The 13,783-nt window shown below is 38.2% G+C and overlaps 1 protein-coding gene across 1 annotated transcript in view; it reads left to right on the plus strand.

Annotated features, from left to right (window-relative positions):
- The window catches only part of LOC150078205 (transferrin-like), a 44,273-nt gene that overhangs the window by 9,514 nt on the left and 20,976 nt on the right, over positions 1–13,783 (plus strand). The window contains exons 2-4 of the mRNA XM_090385491.1: positions 1,934–2,033; positions 7,132–7,256; positions 10,882–11,133. Coding sequence (XP_090241617.1) covers positions 1,934–2,033; positions 7,132–7,256; positions 10,882–11,133 — 477 coding nt within the window. The remainder of the gene's footprint in view (positions 1–1,933; positions 2,034–7,131; positions 7,257–10,881; positions 11,134–13,783) is intronic.

Here is a 13,783-nt window from a genome sequence, read left to right on the forward strand (position 1 = left end):
CCCCCCCCCCCCCTATTTTTCTCTTACAGAATGATTTTTTTTTTTTTTTATTTATTTATTATTATTATTTTTTATTTTTATTTATTTTTTTTTTTTTGTGGGGAGGTGGTTTTCGTCCACCCGCCACCCCACTCTTCTCTCTCGTGAGGCGTTGGGCATGCCACACTGTCATCAGGGGCCATCTTCTCTATTGGCCCCTTTCTTCTGTTTCCTACCCTCCAGTCTTTTTGCCTTCCTCCCTTACTTTTCTCTTGCACAACGTTTTTTTTTTTTTTTTTTTTAGTTTATATATATATATATTTGTGTGTGGGTGTGTGTGTATATATATTTTTATATACACACACACTCATGCCCCCACAGGTCTAAATCTAAAAACATCAAAATTACTGCCCGACCTATTTGGCCCTAGAACAAGTTATCAGCGAACAACCCTACGCTCTGTTAAAATTACAACCGTTGCTCAAGAAACAGCGATCATCTCATTCTTAAATCTGGTCCTAGCCACTGAAATCCCAGGAAAGTAGGTGGCAGGACCCGCCAGAGTACTCTAGCTACAGTGGTACACCCGGTCAGCCTCCCCGTGGCATGGTGTGGTAACGTCGGGTCCCACTAGGGGCTCGGCGGCTAATAGACCGGAGGAACAAAGGGCACAACACAATACACAGCACATGACCCCCACACACTTCAAATCTCTGGCCCCGATACAATGTACACCCGCGGAGATGGGAGAAATCCCAGGAGCCGTTAGACACTAACATACCTTATACCTTATACCTTACGGTGACGTTTCCGGTTATGGGTTCCTATGCGATTCGCATTCCTTTAGATGTTACCTACCTCCCCTAAACGTTTGTACCAATATTTTTGAGACACTCTGTAGTTTATTTAATTAGTTGGATTACTTTCTTTTACAGTTTAATTTGGTAATTTTATTTTGTATAATTACATTTGTTTGAGAACTGTCAATTCGCCATCGGTCAACTCAAAAAATAACATTTCGTATGTTCATTCCTTAAGTTAGGCTGAGGATTACCGTACTAAGAGTGCCTTGTTTCTGCAGATAGGTTATTCTTTTCTCAGTTTGTTCTGTTATAGGTCGTGCAAGGGCACCTTTTCAGCAGTTCACTGTGGAAATAACCTATTTGTGGAGGGGGGGGGGAGTATGAGTGTTGCTTTGAAGAAATCATGGTTGTGATTCCTTTATTTTTTTTAATTCTTTTGTATTTCTTTGATTTTTTTTAAAAATTATTATTATTGTAACGGTCCCGGGGCTTGAACCATATACGTACGTGGTCAAAGGCCGATTTCGCACGTGTGCAAGCTGAAATATAGGAATAACTCACGGGGGAAGTTATCCCAATACCTCTTCCTAAGATCGGCTAACTACAGCTGAAGAGGTCTTCAGAAATTTCTTCAGTCGTTGACGGGACTCGACCTAGACATCGCCAAGCGAGTGACAAGTGGCAAAACCACTAAGCTGTCATCACGGATGACTTTCTTATCTGGGACTCTGTTGTTGTTATTTGGTTTTTAGGAGCATTAGCAACTAAACCCATATTGCTCAGGGAATATGCGGTGGCCATTCCCTGACCTTTCCGCATCCTCTGTATTTGGTGGTGACGGGCTCGAACCCTGGTCTAATCAAGAAGCGTGTGCTACGCACTGCTGCTCCTTCCCACCTGGCTACGGAAGCGCCCTGGGACTCTGCATTTGTCTAAAGGTGGATGGAATTCCGTTGTCTTCTTGCATAACATGGGCTCAGTATTGCGCTAAATTCGCAAAAGGCCAAGGGAATTTTCCCACGGTGAGAGTGGGCTTTTTTTCTAATTTAATTAGTTAATTTTTTTTACTCTTTTCCTTCCCCATATAAGAGAAGGAAGGATGGGGAAGAAGAAAAAAAAAAAAAGCTAAATCTTATTAATATTTGTTTCAGGCTTGATTCGTTTGTGCGTACCACAAGAATTTGACAAGGATTGTCAACAAATGATGTCAGATGTCCCGGACACATTTCTTTGTGTGTCAGGCAGAGATAGGTAAACCATTTCGTTTTTATTTAAAATTAGCATTCAAAAACACGTGGTTTTAATGTCTTAATATTTTTAATAATAATTTGTAAATATAGAATATTTTCAACGAGAGGCGTTTTTATCTTACACCTAATATTGCCCTAGCAAATTACATTATCAGCTCATTAGTTATTATGTTTGAACAGCATGTTTCACAGATTACCTTTTAACAAAACACTTAAATAATATTAAACACTAAACTTCGCACAGTTTAAAAATCAAATGTTTAGCGGATGTTTTCTCTTCCGCTTCTTCAGTGACTGTAATCTTGTTGTTACACCATCACAAAAATGCCAAACTGCCAAAATAAATACGAAATCAACTGAAACTAAACTGCCAGTTTGATCTTTTGGTGATGATGTAACAAGATTACAATCAGCGAAGAAGCGGAGGAGAAAGCCTCCGCGAAACATCATTGGTAGATTCTTAATACCTCGCACCTTAGTCTGTAAATATTCACACCCTTCTGGCACAGAGCCGTCCCGGGGTGACCCAAGTTTTCTTGGGAAATAAACTGATTTTAATAATAATAATATTAGCAATAATTAGATTATAAACTTTATGCAGAAGTTCCTTTGTTTCACGTATTTTGACTTAGCCCCTGAGTTTCCTGGGTGGAAACAAAATATATAACTTAAAGAAGTGTATCTTATGACTTGAAGACAGAGCCACGGAAAAGAAATGGATCTGCTGCGAACGGTTGCAAACCATACGAAGTGGAGCCAGGAAGTAAGTCGCAAAGAAGGGGGAGGGAGAGAAGCAAGCGGGAAATGGACCTGAACGTAACATTTTTTTTTTTTAAAGTGTTGTCCTCTCATAACCCGAGAACTTATGTGTCCCATCTACTGGAACTGGCCCACTTTCCCGTGGTGTGGACGAGTATCTAGAAGCAGCCTTCCTGGTGATAGCTGCTTCTGGGTAGCCAAGAGGACAGCATAACACAACAAAGCAACATGCGTTAAACTACACGAACATTGCACTATTACACGCTGGCCTGTTTTGCAGAGTCTGTTCAACATGCAAAGAAACGAGGTGGATTTGAACGGACGTTCTAGGAGCCACCCTACCTATACACACATGTCACATGATCCATCCGGCATGCACACCGGATCTCTCTCTCTCTCTCTCTCTCTCTCTCTCTCTCTCTCTCTCTCTCTCTCTCTCTCTCTCTCTCTCTCCTTGCGACTTCCATGTCTTTATGCCACTGGGGCAGGCACTCAGGGGACACAGATTCCAATTGGATGCTCAGACTGGAATTCCTGTTGATGAATTTTTTCAACAGGAATTCGAAAAAATAATCTTTTCAATTATCCTAATCTAAATTAGCCATGTAGTTATCATTATTATATTTGTTCACTGGGCCATGAAAATTTGTGTCAAGACCTTGCTTGCTATTGGGTACCTGCCACCAACCAACCACAAAATGTAAACATAAACTTCATATATAGCAAATATATGATAGATGGACAAACAATACATTCAAGAACAACTTTGATAATATACGTACATTATCTTGAATATATGTTTAATAAGCTAACTTACCTTAGAGGTACCAAAGACATATTTGATACCTCTAGAGAGTTCATATCACATACAAAGACATGCCACTCTCGAAAGGTTTTGATTATATATTAATTGCAATTAGATTAAATTAATTTTGATCACGAAATTACATAATTGAGTGATCTGTAGGATAGCTGAATTCTCACCTTATGCTTGCCTTATTTAGCCAAGTCGCCCCATACTTTTGTCCACTACTGTACATGTAGTGAGAAATTCGATGCCGTGACTAACAATGTTCTTTAGCTTACTAGGTGAAGGATAGGAAGTGTAACACTATTTGATCTTTGTTAATACTATCTGAGACACAAGCATCTGCCAACAAGGTATACTGATTTTTCTCTTTGATCACTAAGGAGCCCTGCTAATGGAGTATCCATTAATACCTAACAATAAAGTAAAACCTTGGAATGCCTGGGTAAATAACATTCCAATAACGTTAACTCACTGGGTCACAACACAGTGAGTTAACGTTATTCTATCAGCTGTTGACCAAATCTTCTTCAGAGAAGGATGAGTAGTGTAAATTCAAAATAGACTTCAAGATGAAATCTGAATCTCATGACTGCAAGTTGATTGCATCAAGCAGTTCCTATGTAGAAAATTAGGACTCCGAGTCCAGCGGACAACTGCTGGGATATTTCGTACTTTTACCCCGCCTAGATATGAGATTCATTTTTCTCATCAATGAAGTTCCGTTTTAGGTGTATTCTGTCCCCGAATAACAATCCCTGGGAATCAGTTCCCCCACTAAATGAGTACCCTAGCCAATGAGAACATAGTGAAGGCATAGGGAGGGGGGGGGACCTATATATTCAGGTGGGTGACAAAGGACAGGAGTTGTTGTAGTTGTTATGGTTAGTTTGTTGACTAGCTGAAGACTAACCCAGAGACCTAGGAGAACCCTTTTCTCCTGACCGATCGTCGTTTCTTTTGTCAACTGCCCACTCCTGGCCTTGTTTGAAGAACCATATTCACGACAAAAATCTACCCTCCATACTTAGGAAGTCGATCCCGCTGTTTTCTCTAAAGTATCACTCCCAAAGACCTCCCAGCTGAAGCTTCCTGTAGGACCTAATAGACGAGAGAGGTACTGTATAGACTTTGAACCAGTTACAGTTGAACCAAGACAACTATTTTACTGGTAAGTTCTACTTATTTTTACCCCCATTGTTAGTACAGATGTAACATTTACTGATGTAACATTACATGATACATTACCTTACAAGTCAGAGTCTAACATAATAAGTCAATTGTTATACAAAGAAGTGGTACAGCACTTGTAAATACATTTATACTTATACCCTTGTAAGACGTGAATTGGATCATAGAGTACAAGCAATCCCCAAGAAACGAACCTATTGTGATACCTGTACCATTAACTCTTCATACCATTGGTCTTATGTGCAAAATTATACCTTTTATCTCCCGTGTATTATGAGAGTGAAGTTGTCATGTATTTAGTAATTGCTGTATAGTATTGTTAGTTTAATAATGAATAAATTGTTTTGTTAAGCATCTTTGCCTCTGACCTATTCTCTTGCTACCCATTATCCTTAGCACATGATTTATAGTAAAGGAACCATTATTTGCGGTATTCCGAGTCCTGACTATAATACATAAGGTCTTGGAGTGATTTAATCACAACGATGACGCAAGCTGCGAGTCTCCTTATCACGATTTTTGGCAGAACTTTAGAGCATAGAGGGCATTGTCCTATTACAGAACCACCAGACAATCACATAAGTTCAGTGGCGATTTCTGGAACATCATTTGTTGTAATGTACTAGTAATTAAACCCGCCCAGTAATCTGGATTATACACATTGCATCTCAAGTAATACTAAAAGTTGAAAGCTTTATTCTCCATAGGAAGAATGATGACCAGAAAAACCCCACTTCTGTTGGGGGTTTTTCTGGTCACCAAGTTATACAATTCGACTCCTTCATGACTGTTGCTTGGTAAGCTTAGCAACAAAAGTGATTATTCATTTTCTTCTGTCATTTTGATCACTTCCCTCCCCCACCTTTTTTTGGCAAAAGAATAAAAAAAAAAATGGGAAGAAGGGATTCAGTTTCCACTGTCGTTTTTCAGTACACATAGTCAAATACAACAGCGGAAACTAACCTCCTTGCTATTTTTTGATTGACGAAGGAAGTGATCAAATGGCAGATGAAAATAAAATCTTATTGCGGAATAAAATTTGCAGAATTAAATAAATTATCACTGAATCTTATATAGTACTTGCATTGCTTACTGTATATAACCACCCTCAACTGAGAGACTAGCCAACATTCGACAAACAACCCGCAATCTTAAACAGCAGGCTAAGGGATCTTCATAAAACTCAAAACAGCCTCACTGAACCAAAAACTTTCTCCGATCACAAGGTGCCAACATGAAACGGAATAATTTTGATAAAAACAGAATACCATTTATGCAACAGATTAGGAAAACAAACAAAAAAAACAAGTTTAATTTTCATAAACATATTTACTAAATACCTCTTATATTAGCACACTGTCTGAAAAGTAATGAGACAAAATTCTAAAAAAAAAAAATCCACGGAAGTCGTTTTTGACCCTTCGAAATGTTTAGAACAACCGAACCATCCACCTCATAAATTTGGGCATTTATAATTCTCCCTTTTTTGGAAAAAAATTCCTTGTGAACGCTTTTTCTCGAATCAATCATTTCCAGTGTTTTCGCAACAAAAGGCCTGCCGCTCTTGGTTCTTCTTCATAGTCTTCTTTAAATCGAGAAACCAATAATAAACATTCATCACCACGCACAATTTTTAACAAGTGTAGTCCCACTGGCACTTTTTCCAATCTTAACGCAAAGTTTAACATCGCAAAGCTGCTCCATTGTAAACGAAAGGGTTGGCATGTTTTTGCAAATCTAATTGAAATGCGTTCGAAAGAAGGCGTATCAGTGCTTCATATGAACATGCGCGCGTATTTAACGTATCTAGTTGCATCCTTATAAAAGGAAAATAAATCGTCTCATTACCTTTTCAGGCACAGGCACATTGTATTTTCAACATTTGAACGTGCGCGTCAGTGTAAGCATAAAAACGCCAAATTGTATTACAACCATCAATTTTTAAACTTCCCACCTTTGTTATGCGAAAGTTGTCCTGGCCTGTTTGGAGAAATCCCATGCTACTGTCTGACAAGGAAGATTTTCAGAATTGGGTCGACACCACTCTTTCCTAGCTAGCTGTGTTATGAAACTTGATATCATGAAGATATGCATTAAAGATAAAAAAAAAAAAAAAAACTGCAGCCTCTCCTCTCCCCACGCCCCGATATATCAAGATTAGTCCACTATTATTTTAGATTCTACGCAAATGAATCCATGAGAGGAATCTCAAATTATGAGCTCCCCCCCACAATAGTTCCAACAGAAGCAAATGTCTCAAATCACTGTGTGTGTGTGTGTGTTTGAGAGAGAGAGAGAGATTTCAATATTATATGAACCACTTCTTTATATTTAAATCTAGGTTAGAGTGTGTCCACAAAGTGCATAAAAAACAAGCCGATCTAGTGAGGTTAGATAGTGGACTTATTTATACAGCTGGAAAACATTACGGATTAGTTCCTATTGCATACCTAATAGAGGATGGAGGTGAGTCACTATTTTAAATCTCGAATTTTCTTTTTAATATCATTAAGATGTAGCTCAAACAAAACTCAGCATCACACTTTTATTATGTACAGGAAACTCCATTTCAGAAATAGTTTTTTTGATTATATTAATGATTAAACATATACTTAAAAGAATATACTATTAACTAAAAGAATGGGAGCCGACAACTGCAGTTGGGTTTCTTCTGAGCTTGAAGACCTCTGTAAAAAGAATTTGTCAAGGATACCCAAAGATAATTATGCCATTTTCAGTATGAAGTTACGAATTTATCCTTCGAACGGCAAAGACCAGGGCCAGGTGTGAAGGGGCAGCAGTGCGTAGCACACGTTTCTTGATTAGACCGGGGTTCGAGCCCGTCACCACCAAATACGGAAAGGTCAGGGAATGACCACCGCATATCCCGGAGCAATATGGCCTTAGTTGCTAATGCTCCTAAAAACCAAATAACAAACAAACAAAGCAAAGACCAGGAACGGCGGTTATTATTAATGTATGCTTTTTTTTTTATAGAAGCTGGTTTAATTTTCCCTGATTCCATTATTTTGATATACTGATTCCATTATTTTCCCAGTTCCGTGGAAAATAATGGAATCACTGGTTAAAAAAGCATTGCAGGATCATCTAGAGAAGATTGCAGTAATAGATAAAACACAGCATGGGTTTGTTAAAGGGAGGTCTTGTCTGACCAATTTGATTGGATACTATGATGTGGTCACAAAGGAACTGAATGCCAAAAGTAATTTTGATATCATATGCAGTACTTGGATTTCAGGAAAGCTTTTGATACTGTTGCACATAGAAGACTGCTGTACAAATTGGAGAGGTATGGCATTAAGGGTAAGTTGCTACAGAGGATAAAGGGATGGTTGAGTGGGAGACGGCGGAGAGTGGTAATCAATGGACACTGCTCTTTGTGGACAAATGTTATTGGTGGAGTTCCCCGGGGTTCGGTGTTGGGCTCATTGTTGTTTTGCGTATTTGTCAGTGATGTTGGTGAAGGTGTGTCAGGTTTAATGTCCGGGTTTGAGGATGGTGCACGATTTGGCAGGGTTGTTAACGATAGTAAAGATGGTATGCTGCTCCAACTGGATCTGGATAAGTTGGAAAAGTGAGCTGAGGGGTGGTAACTGAAATTTGACATTGAAAAGTGTAAAGTGTTGCATACGGGTGACAGTAGCCAAGAAGAAACCTACCAAATGTGTGGTGCTGCACTCAGGGAGGTGGAAAGTGGGAGGGACCTGGGGGTGATTGTGCAATCAAATATGAAGTTCGCTGAGCAGTGCAGACGAGCTGCCAGGGCAGATCATGGAGTCTTGTCAATGATATATAGGAATTTTTCCAGCAGGGACAGGGTTGTGATTATCCCGTTATACAAGGAAATGGTCAGGCCACACCTAGAGTAATGTGTACAGGTCTGGAGGCCTCATTTTAGGAAGGAGGTAGAGTTGCTAGAACGAGTACAAAGAAGGGCAACAAGATTGGTGAGGGGAACAAAGGGGTGCTCTTACGAAGAAAGGCATAAGTTCTGCAAATTGCAGCGCCTGGAGAGTAGGCACCTTCGAGGTGATCTGTATAAGGCCTTGAATGGGTTGAGCAAGCTGAATGCTGATGGGATTCTTCCTCTTGCTCAGATTAAGAACCTGAGGGGGCACAAATTCAAATCGAGGAAAGACAATTGTAGAATAGATGTGTGGAAATTTGCCTTTAGCCAGCGGATAGTTGATTGGTGGAACAGACTTCCACCTTTTGTTTTGGAAGTTGATAACTAAATAAATTTAAGTCTGAGCTGGACAGGCATTTGGAAAAAATGGAGGGATGAAATGGGAGGGGTGTTTTTTTTTTTTTTTTTTTTTTTTGGCTGATGCTGCATAAGCTTGCTTTCTTGCATTGTATGGCTCTGCTAATGCTAATTAATCATACATTTTTTTGACATTTATTTTTGAACGTAGCTTTATTATTCTTGTCGTTAACTGTTACAACAGTAAGTATTTTTTTGATTTCGGTCTCGTTTTAGGCATTTTAGCATACATGCATGACAATTGTCTCCATCATCATATTACGCATATCACAACTCGACTCTCGGTAAAAGGAATTTCATGAATTTTTTTTTATATATTGTATATATTTGCGCATGTTAAAAATATTTGTTGAGCCATTCCAAATTTCATTAAAATCGGATTAACAGAAATCCGGCAGTTTATATTTTAATTTTATTTATTTATTATTATTTTTTTTTTCCTCAAATAATAATTCGACTCTTAGTGGATGGATTTTCATCAAATTTTATAATTGGATCTTTTAAAATGATTTACGGGGTTACCCCAAATTTTATTAAAATGGTTTATTGATAGAAATGTGCATGTTCTTTGTCCAACCGTCTACACGCAATAACTCGACTCCTAGTGAATGGATTTTAATGAGAGTTTTATATTTCACTCTGTCAGAACGATTTCTCGAGTATTCACAAAATTTCATTACAATCGAACCAACAAAAATCTGGCAATTATTATTATTTTGTTTTATTTATTTATTTATTTTCTATCCATAGACCGTCCGCTGTATTTTTTATTTTATTTATTTATTTTTTTGTTATAAATTCCGAATTCTTTTTTGCTAACGTGTCTGAAATGTAACATACTAAGTACATTAACTTTTGGTAGTGTAGTGTATATTGACTGCATTATTTTATTTCTGGTCCTTGAAATAAACTTACATATTTTGGTTCCCAAGCTACAGTTAGAGAAAGCTTAATAGAGCTCTGTAGTTTTACGTCCTCTAAACTTAGCCGTTTGGTTTAATTACAACTGTATAATATTTTATTACTCTTCTCCCATATATTTTTAGAGTCTCTTTTCTCTCAATGTGCATATGTTTCTCTTCACAGGAGATACCACATTCATGAGTCTGACATAACAATATACTCGAGGTGTGCACGGACAGTAAAAGTAAAGTGCAGCCATTATCAACCCACTGCAGGATGGAAGCCTCCTCAACAATTCATGCTGAGGGAAATGGACCATAATCTGCCACGCTGGTCCAGTGCGGGTTGGCAGATCGACCGTATTCAGCAGTCAGGGGCTTGAACCAAGGTCTACTCAAAGAACGTGTGCTACTGCACTCCCGCCCCTGACCACACGGCTACGGAGGCACGGACAGTACATTAATAATTTGACGACTTCTACTTGCCCGATTTTAATGAAATTTGGAATGGCTTGACAAATTTTTCTGTATCAACTAAATACTGTATAAAATTTCATAAAAATGCGTCCATTGGAAGTCCCTCTGTTGCAGGCGGACGACATGGTGAAGACAATATATATTATGCAAACGCGCATTTATCTGTATCGTCAACCAATATGCGTTTCTAACAACATTGATAATCATGCGCAGTTTTTTTTTTTTTTTTTATCGTTAGGGAAGAAAAATTAATATTTCAGTTTCTTAGATAATTTTCGTAAAATCTAAATATATTGAGATCATCACAGTGAAGTGTAATACGCGAAGTTAGGTCTTAAAGTCTAATAGATAAGAACTATTTTAATCTTTAGGCTTTCACTGGTTATGTCACATTGTATATAGATCAATTAATTTATTTTGTTTTTAGGTCCTTACTGGGGAGTCGCAGTGGTGAAAACCACATCGAATATCAAATCCTTGGAAGATCTAAAGGGAAAAAGAGCATGCTTATCATCAATAACCAGAATGTCTGGTTGGCAAATACCAGTGAGCATGCTCCTGGCTACATCTCTCATGACTCCCGACTGCAGAGGCCAATTACATACTGTAGAGTCATATTTCGGCCAAAGTTGTACCCCAGGAAACTGGTCGTCAGATCCAGTCGTAGATGGAGAGTTAAGTATGTATTTATTGGTTTTTTCTATTTTTCTCTTAGTTCACACGTAGCCCTACATATTTGTTTTATAAATAATCGGGATAAACACACTGTTTCAAGAGCATGTTTGTTTATCATGAACGTTTATTTAATCTTTTATATATTATAAAAACTCCTATTAATTAATATGAATATGGAATGCTTTTTGATTTACTTTAACATTGCATTATTCTTTCTACTGACCACATCCTACGTACGATTGAACTACATCTGTATCCGGGAAATTTATCTTATTTATCTGATCTAATATAGTTAAGGCAGGATGTTACGTGGTTGTTATCCATTAAGAATTATTAATATGTAATATGTATAATTAACCACTCTTATACCACGTGGAGTTATTAATATATATTTTATTTAAGCATAACCTAAACTAATATATACAACTGGGTAAAGTTTCAGGTATCTTGCCGATACCCATCATCAGACCGTGCTGCTGACCGCCCTAAGAGCTGAAGAAATTGGGTTCTCTTCTCTTCAGGTCTAAAGTTTCAGGTATCTAGGTGCGGGGTCCAGTCGGTGTTACCTGTTCAAAAAAATATGGCCCAATCATGAATATAGCCGTAAATCCACACCGCACTGTCACTTTTGGAGAATGCAACGGGACCTCTTGGATAACTCGAGGATTTTCTCTTGCCCAAATGTTGTGCGTATTCACTTGTCCATTAAGCAGAAGTGGACTTCATCACTCCAAAGGATGTTCCATGGCCAGGTGATATCCACTATCATTCGCGACAGAAACTGAAGTGCGTATGTGAAACGAATATCTGCATCACATGTTTTAGCTGCTGTAGCATGTGCATCTTGTAAGGACAGTACCGCAACACCTGACGCATTACTAGCCTTACAGTGGAATACGGATGTCCACTTCACGAGAAACAGCTGGCGCACTTGCGCTACAACATGGAGATTGACTTGATAAATCCACGACAGCCATAGCCACATCTTCAACACGAGAGGAGTCCATTCGTTTTCGACCTCTACCTGGTTGAACACCAAGATGTCCTGTAGCTTCAAATTTCTCAATCATTTTGCGGACACACAAACAGTCATAGGTCCACGTGGGCCTTATGCGCTTCTGACGCAAGAATCCTCTGATAGCCGCAGCTGCATTGTTGCTGTTCTGATAGTACAGCTTTACTAATAGCGCCTTTTCCTGCAACGTTGTTGCCATTGCTGCTGTAGAACAGGCAGGGCTTACAATACCGGTATTTCGGTATTTTTCATTTATGAAACCGGGATACCGGTATTCCAAAAACAAACGTTTTTCTCAATTAATTTTGATGACAGTTAGGTGCAATAACGTAAGGGGGAAAAAAGTACTGTAATTACTTGAATTCATGTTTTAAATAAATATTTATTTCAATAATAAATATTCTGAAAAAAATCATTAAAAATACAGTTATTCTAAAAACAAAAAAATGCATATTGTTACTGCAAAGTTTAGTTACGTTTAAGCATCCTCCACACTACCTGTCCGAATAAAGTGAGCTCTTAAGAAACATAAGCAATCAATAGTATGATCAAAATGGATCTAATTTTGGTAGATATTTGATTAGCGGCATTAAAAGCCCTTTCGGATTCTATTCTGGTATTAAGATAATCGTAGACGATCTCAGTCCATATTTTCAAGGCTTTGAACTATAGAAAAAAATAGTTAAAAGTATTTTATTAATTTCCGAAGCAAGTTCACCTTTTGAAATCTCATTGGAATCAAGCAATTTCTTATTTTGGAAAGAATTTGCGGAACGCTGATGTTCTGTTCCACGTTGGTATTCCATGGTTGGATTATATTCATCATTTTCTGAAGGAGAAAGACGTTTTATTAAGCGAAGTATAATTTTCACTATAGTATCTTTACTGAGTCTGGGAGAGAGCAAAGAGTGGGGATAAGGAATAAATAAGAGAGCAGTTAAGGAATTCATCACATATATAAATGCAAAGAACAGAAGGACAAATCAGATTGGACCCTTATGTAATGGACGTGGGATGGTATTAGAGAGCATAGCTGAAGTTGCAGATGAACTCAAGTTACTTTGCATCGATATTTACATAAAAAACCCTTTGTGTCAATGAGATATTATGTAAGTGATTAATGATGATTATTTAATGAGAACTTTCGCGCCTACAGGCGAGTAAGGCTTAAAGAAGCGGCAAGTGAGTGAATTGAACGATTAAGGCTAGTTATGAGAGCATCACTGGACAGGAGAGATTCCGTTGGATTGGCGTAAATTGGATCATAAAGGCGGTTCTAGGAGTGTAACGGGAAATTACCGACCGGCCAGTCTATCTTCAGTAGTAGGGAAAATCATGGAGGCAATGATCAAGGGTGGATTTTCAGGATCATTTAGATGGAAATGGAATTTTGTAGGATACACAGCATGGTTTTGTAAAGGGAAAATCATGTTTAACAAATCTGGTTAGCCATTTTGACAGGTCACTCGTGAGATGGATTTAGGAAATAATTTCGACATTGTTTATTTGTATTTCAGCAAAGCATTTGGCCCAGTCCCACATGAGTGGTTACTTTATAAATTGGAGCAGGCTGGAATCATAGGGAAAATCCTTAGATGGATAGCACCAAGCAGAGGGTTGTGATAAATGGTTATTCCTC

This window comes from Mastigoproctus giganteus, chromosome 11 (genome assembly GCF_048544385.1).
Source record: "Mastigoproctus giganteus isolate SK-2022 chromosome 11, ASM4854438v1, whole genome shotgun sequence".
NCBI classification, from domain to species: domain Eukaryota; kingdom Metazoa; phylum Arthropoda; class Arachnida; order Uropygi; family Thelyphonidae; genus Mastigoproctus; species Mastigoproctus giganteus.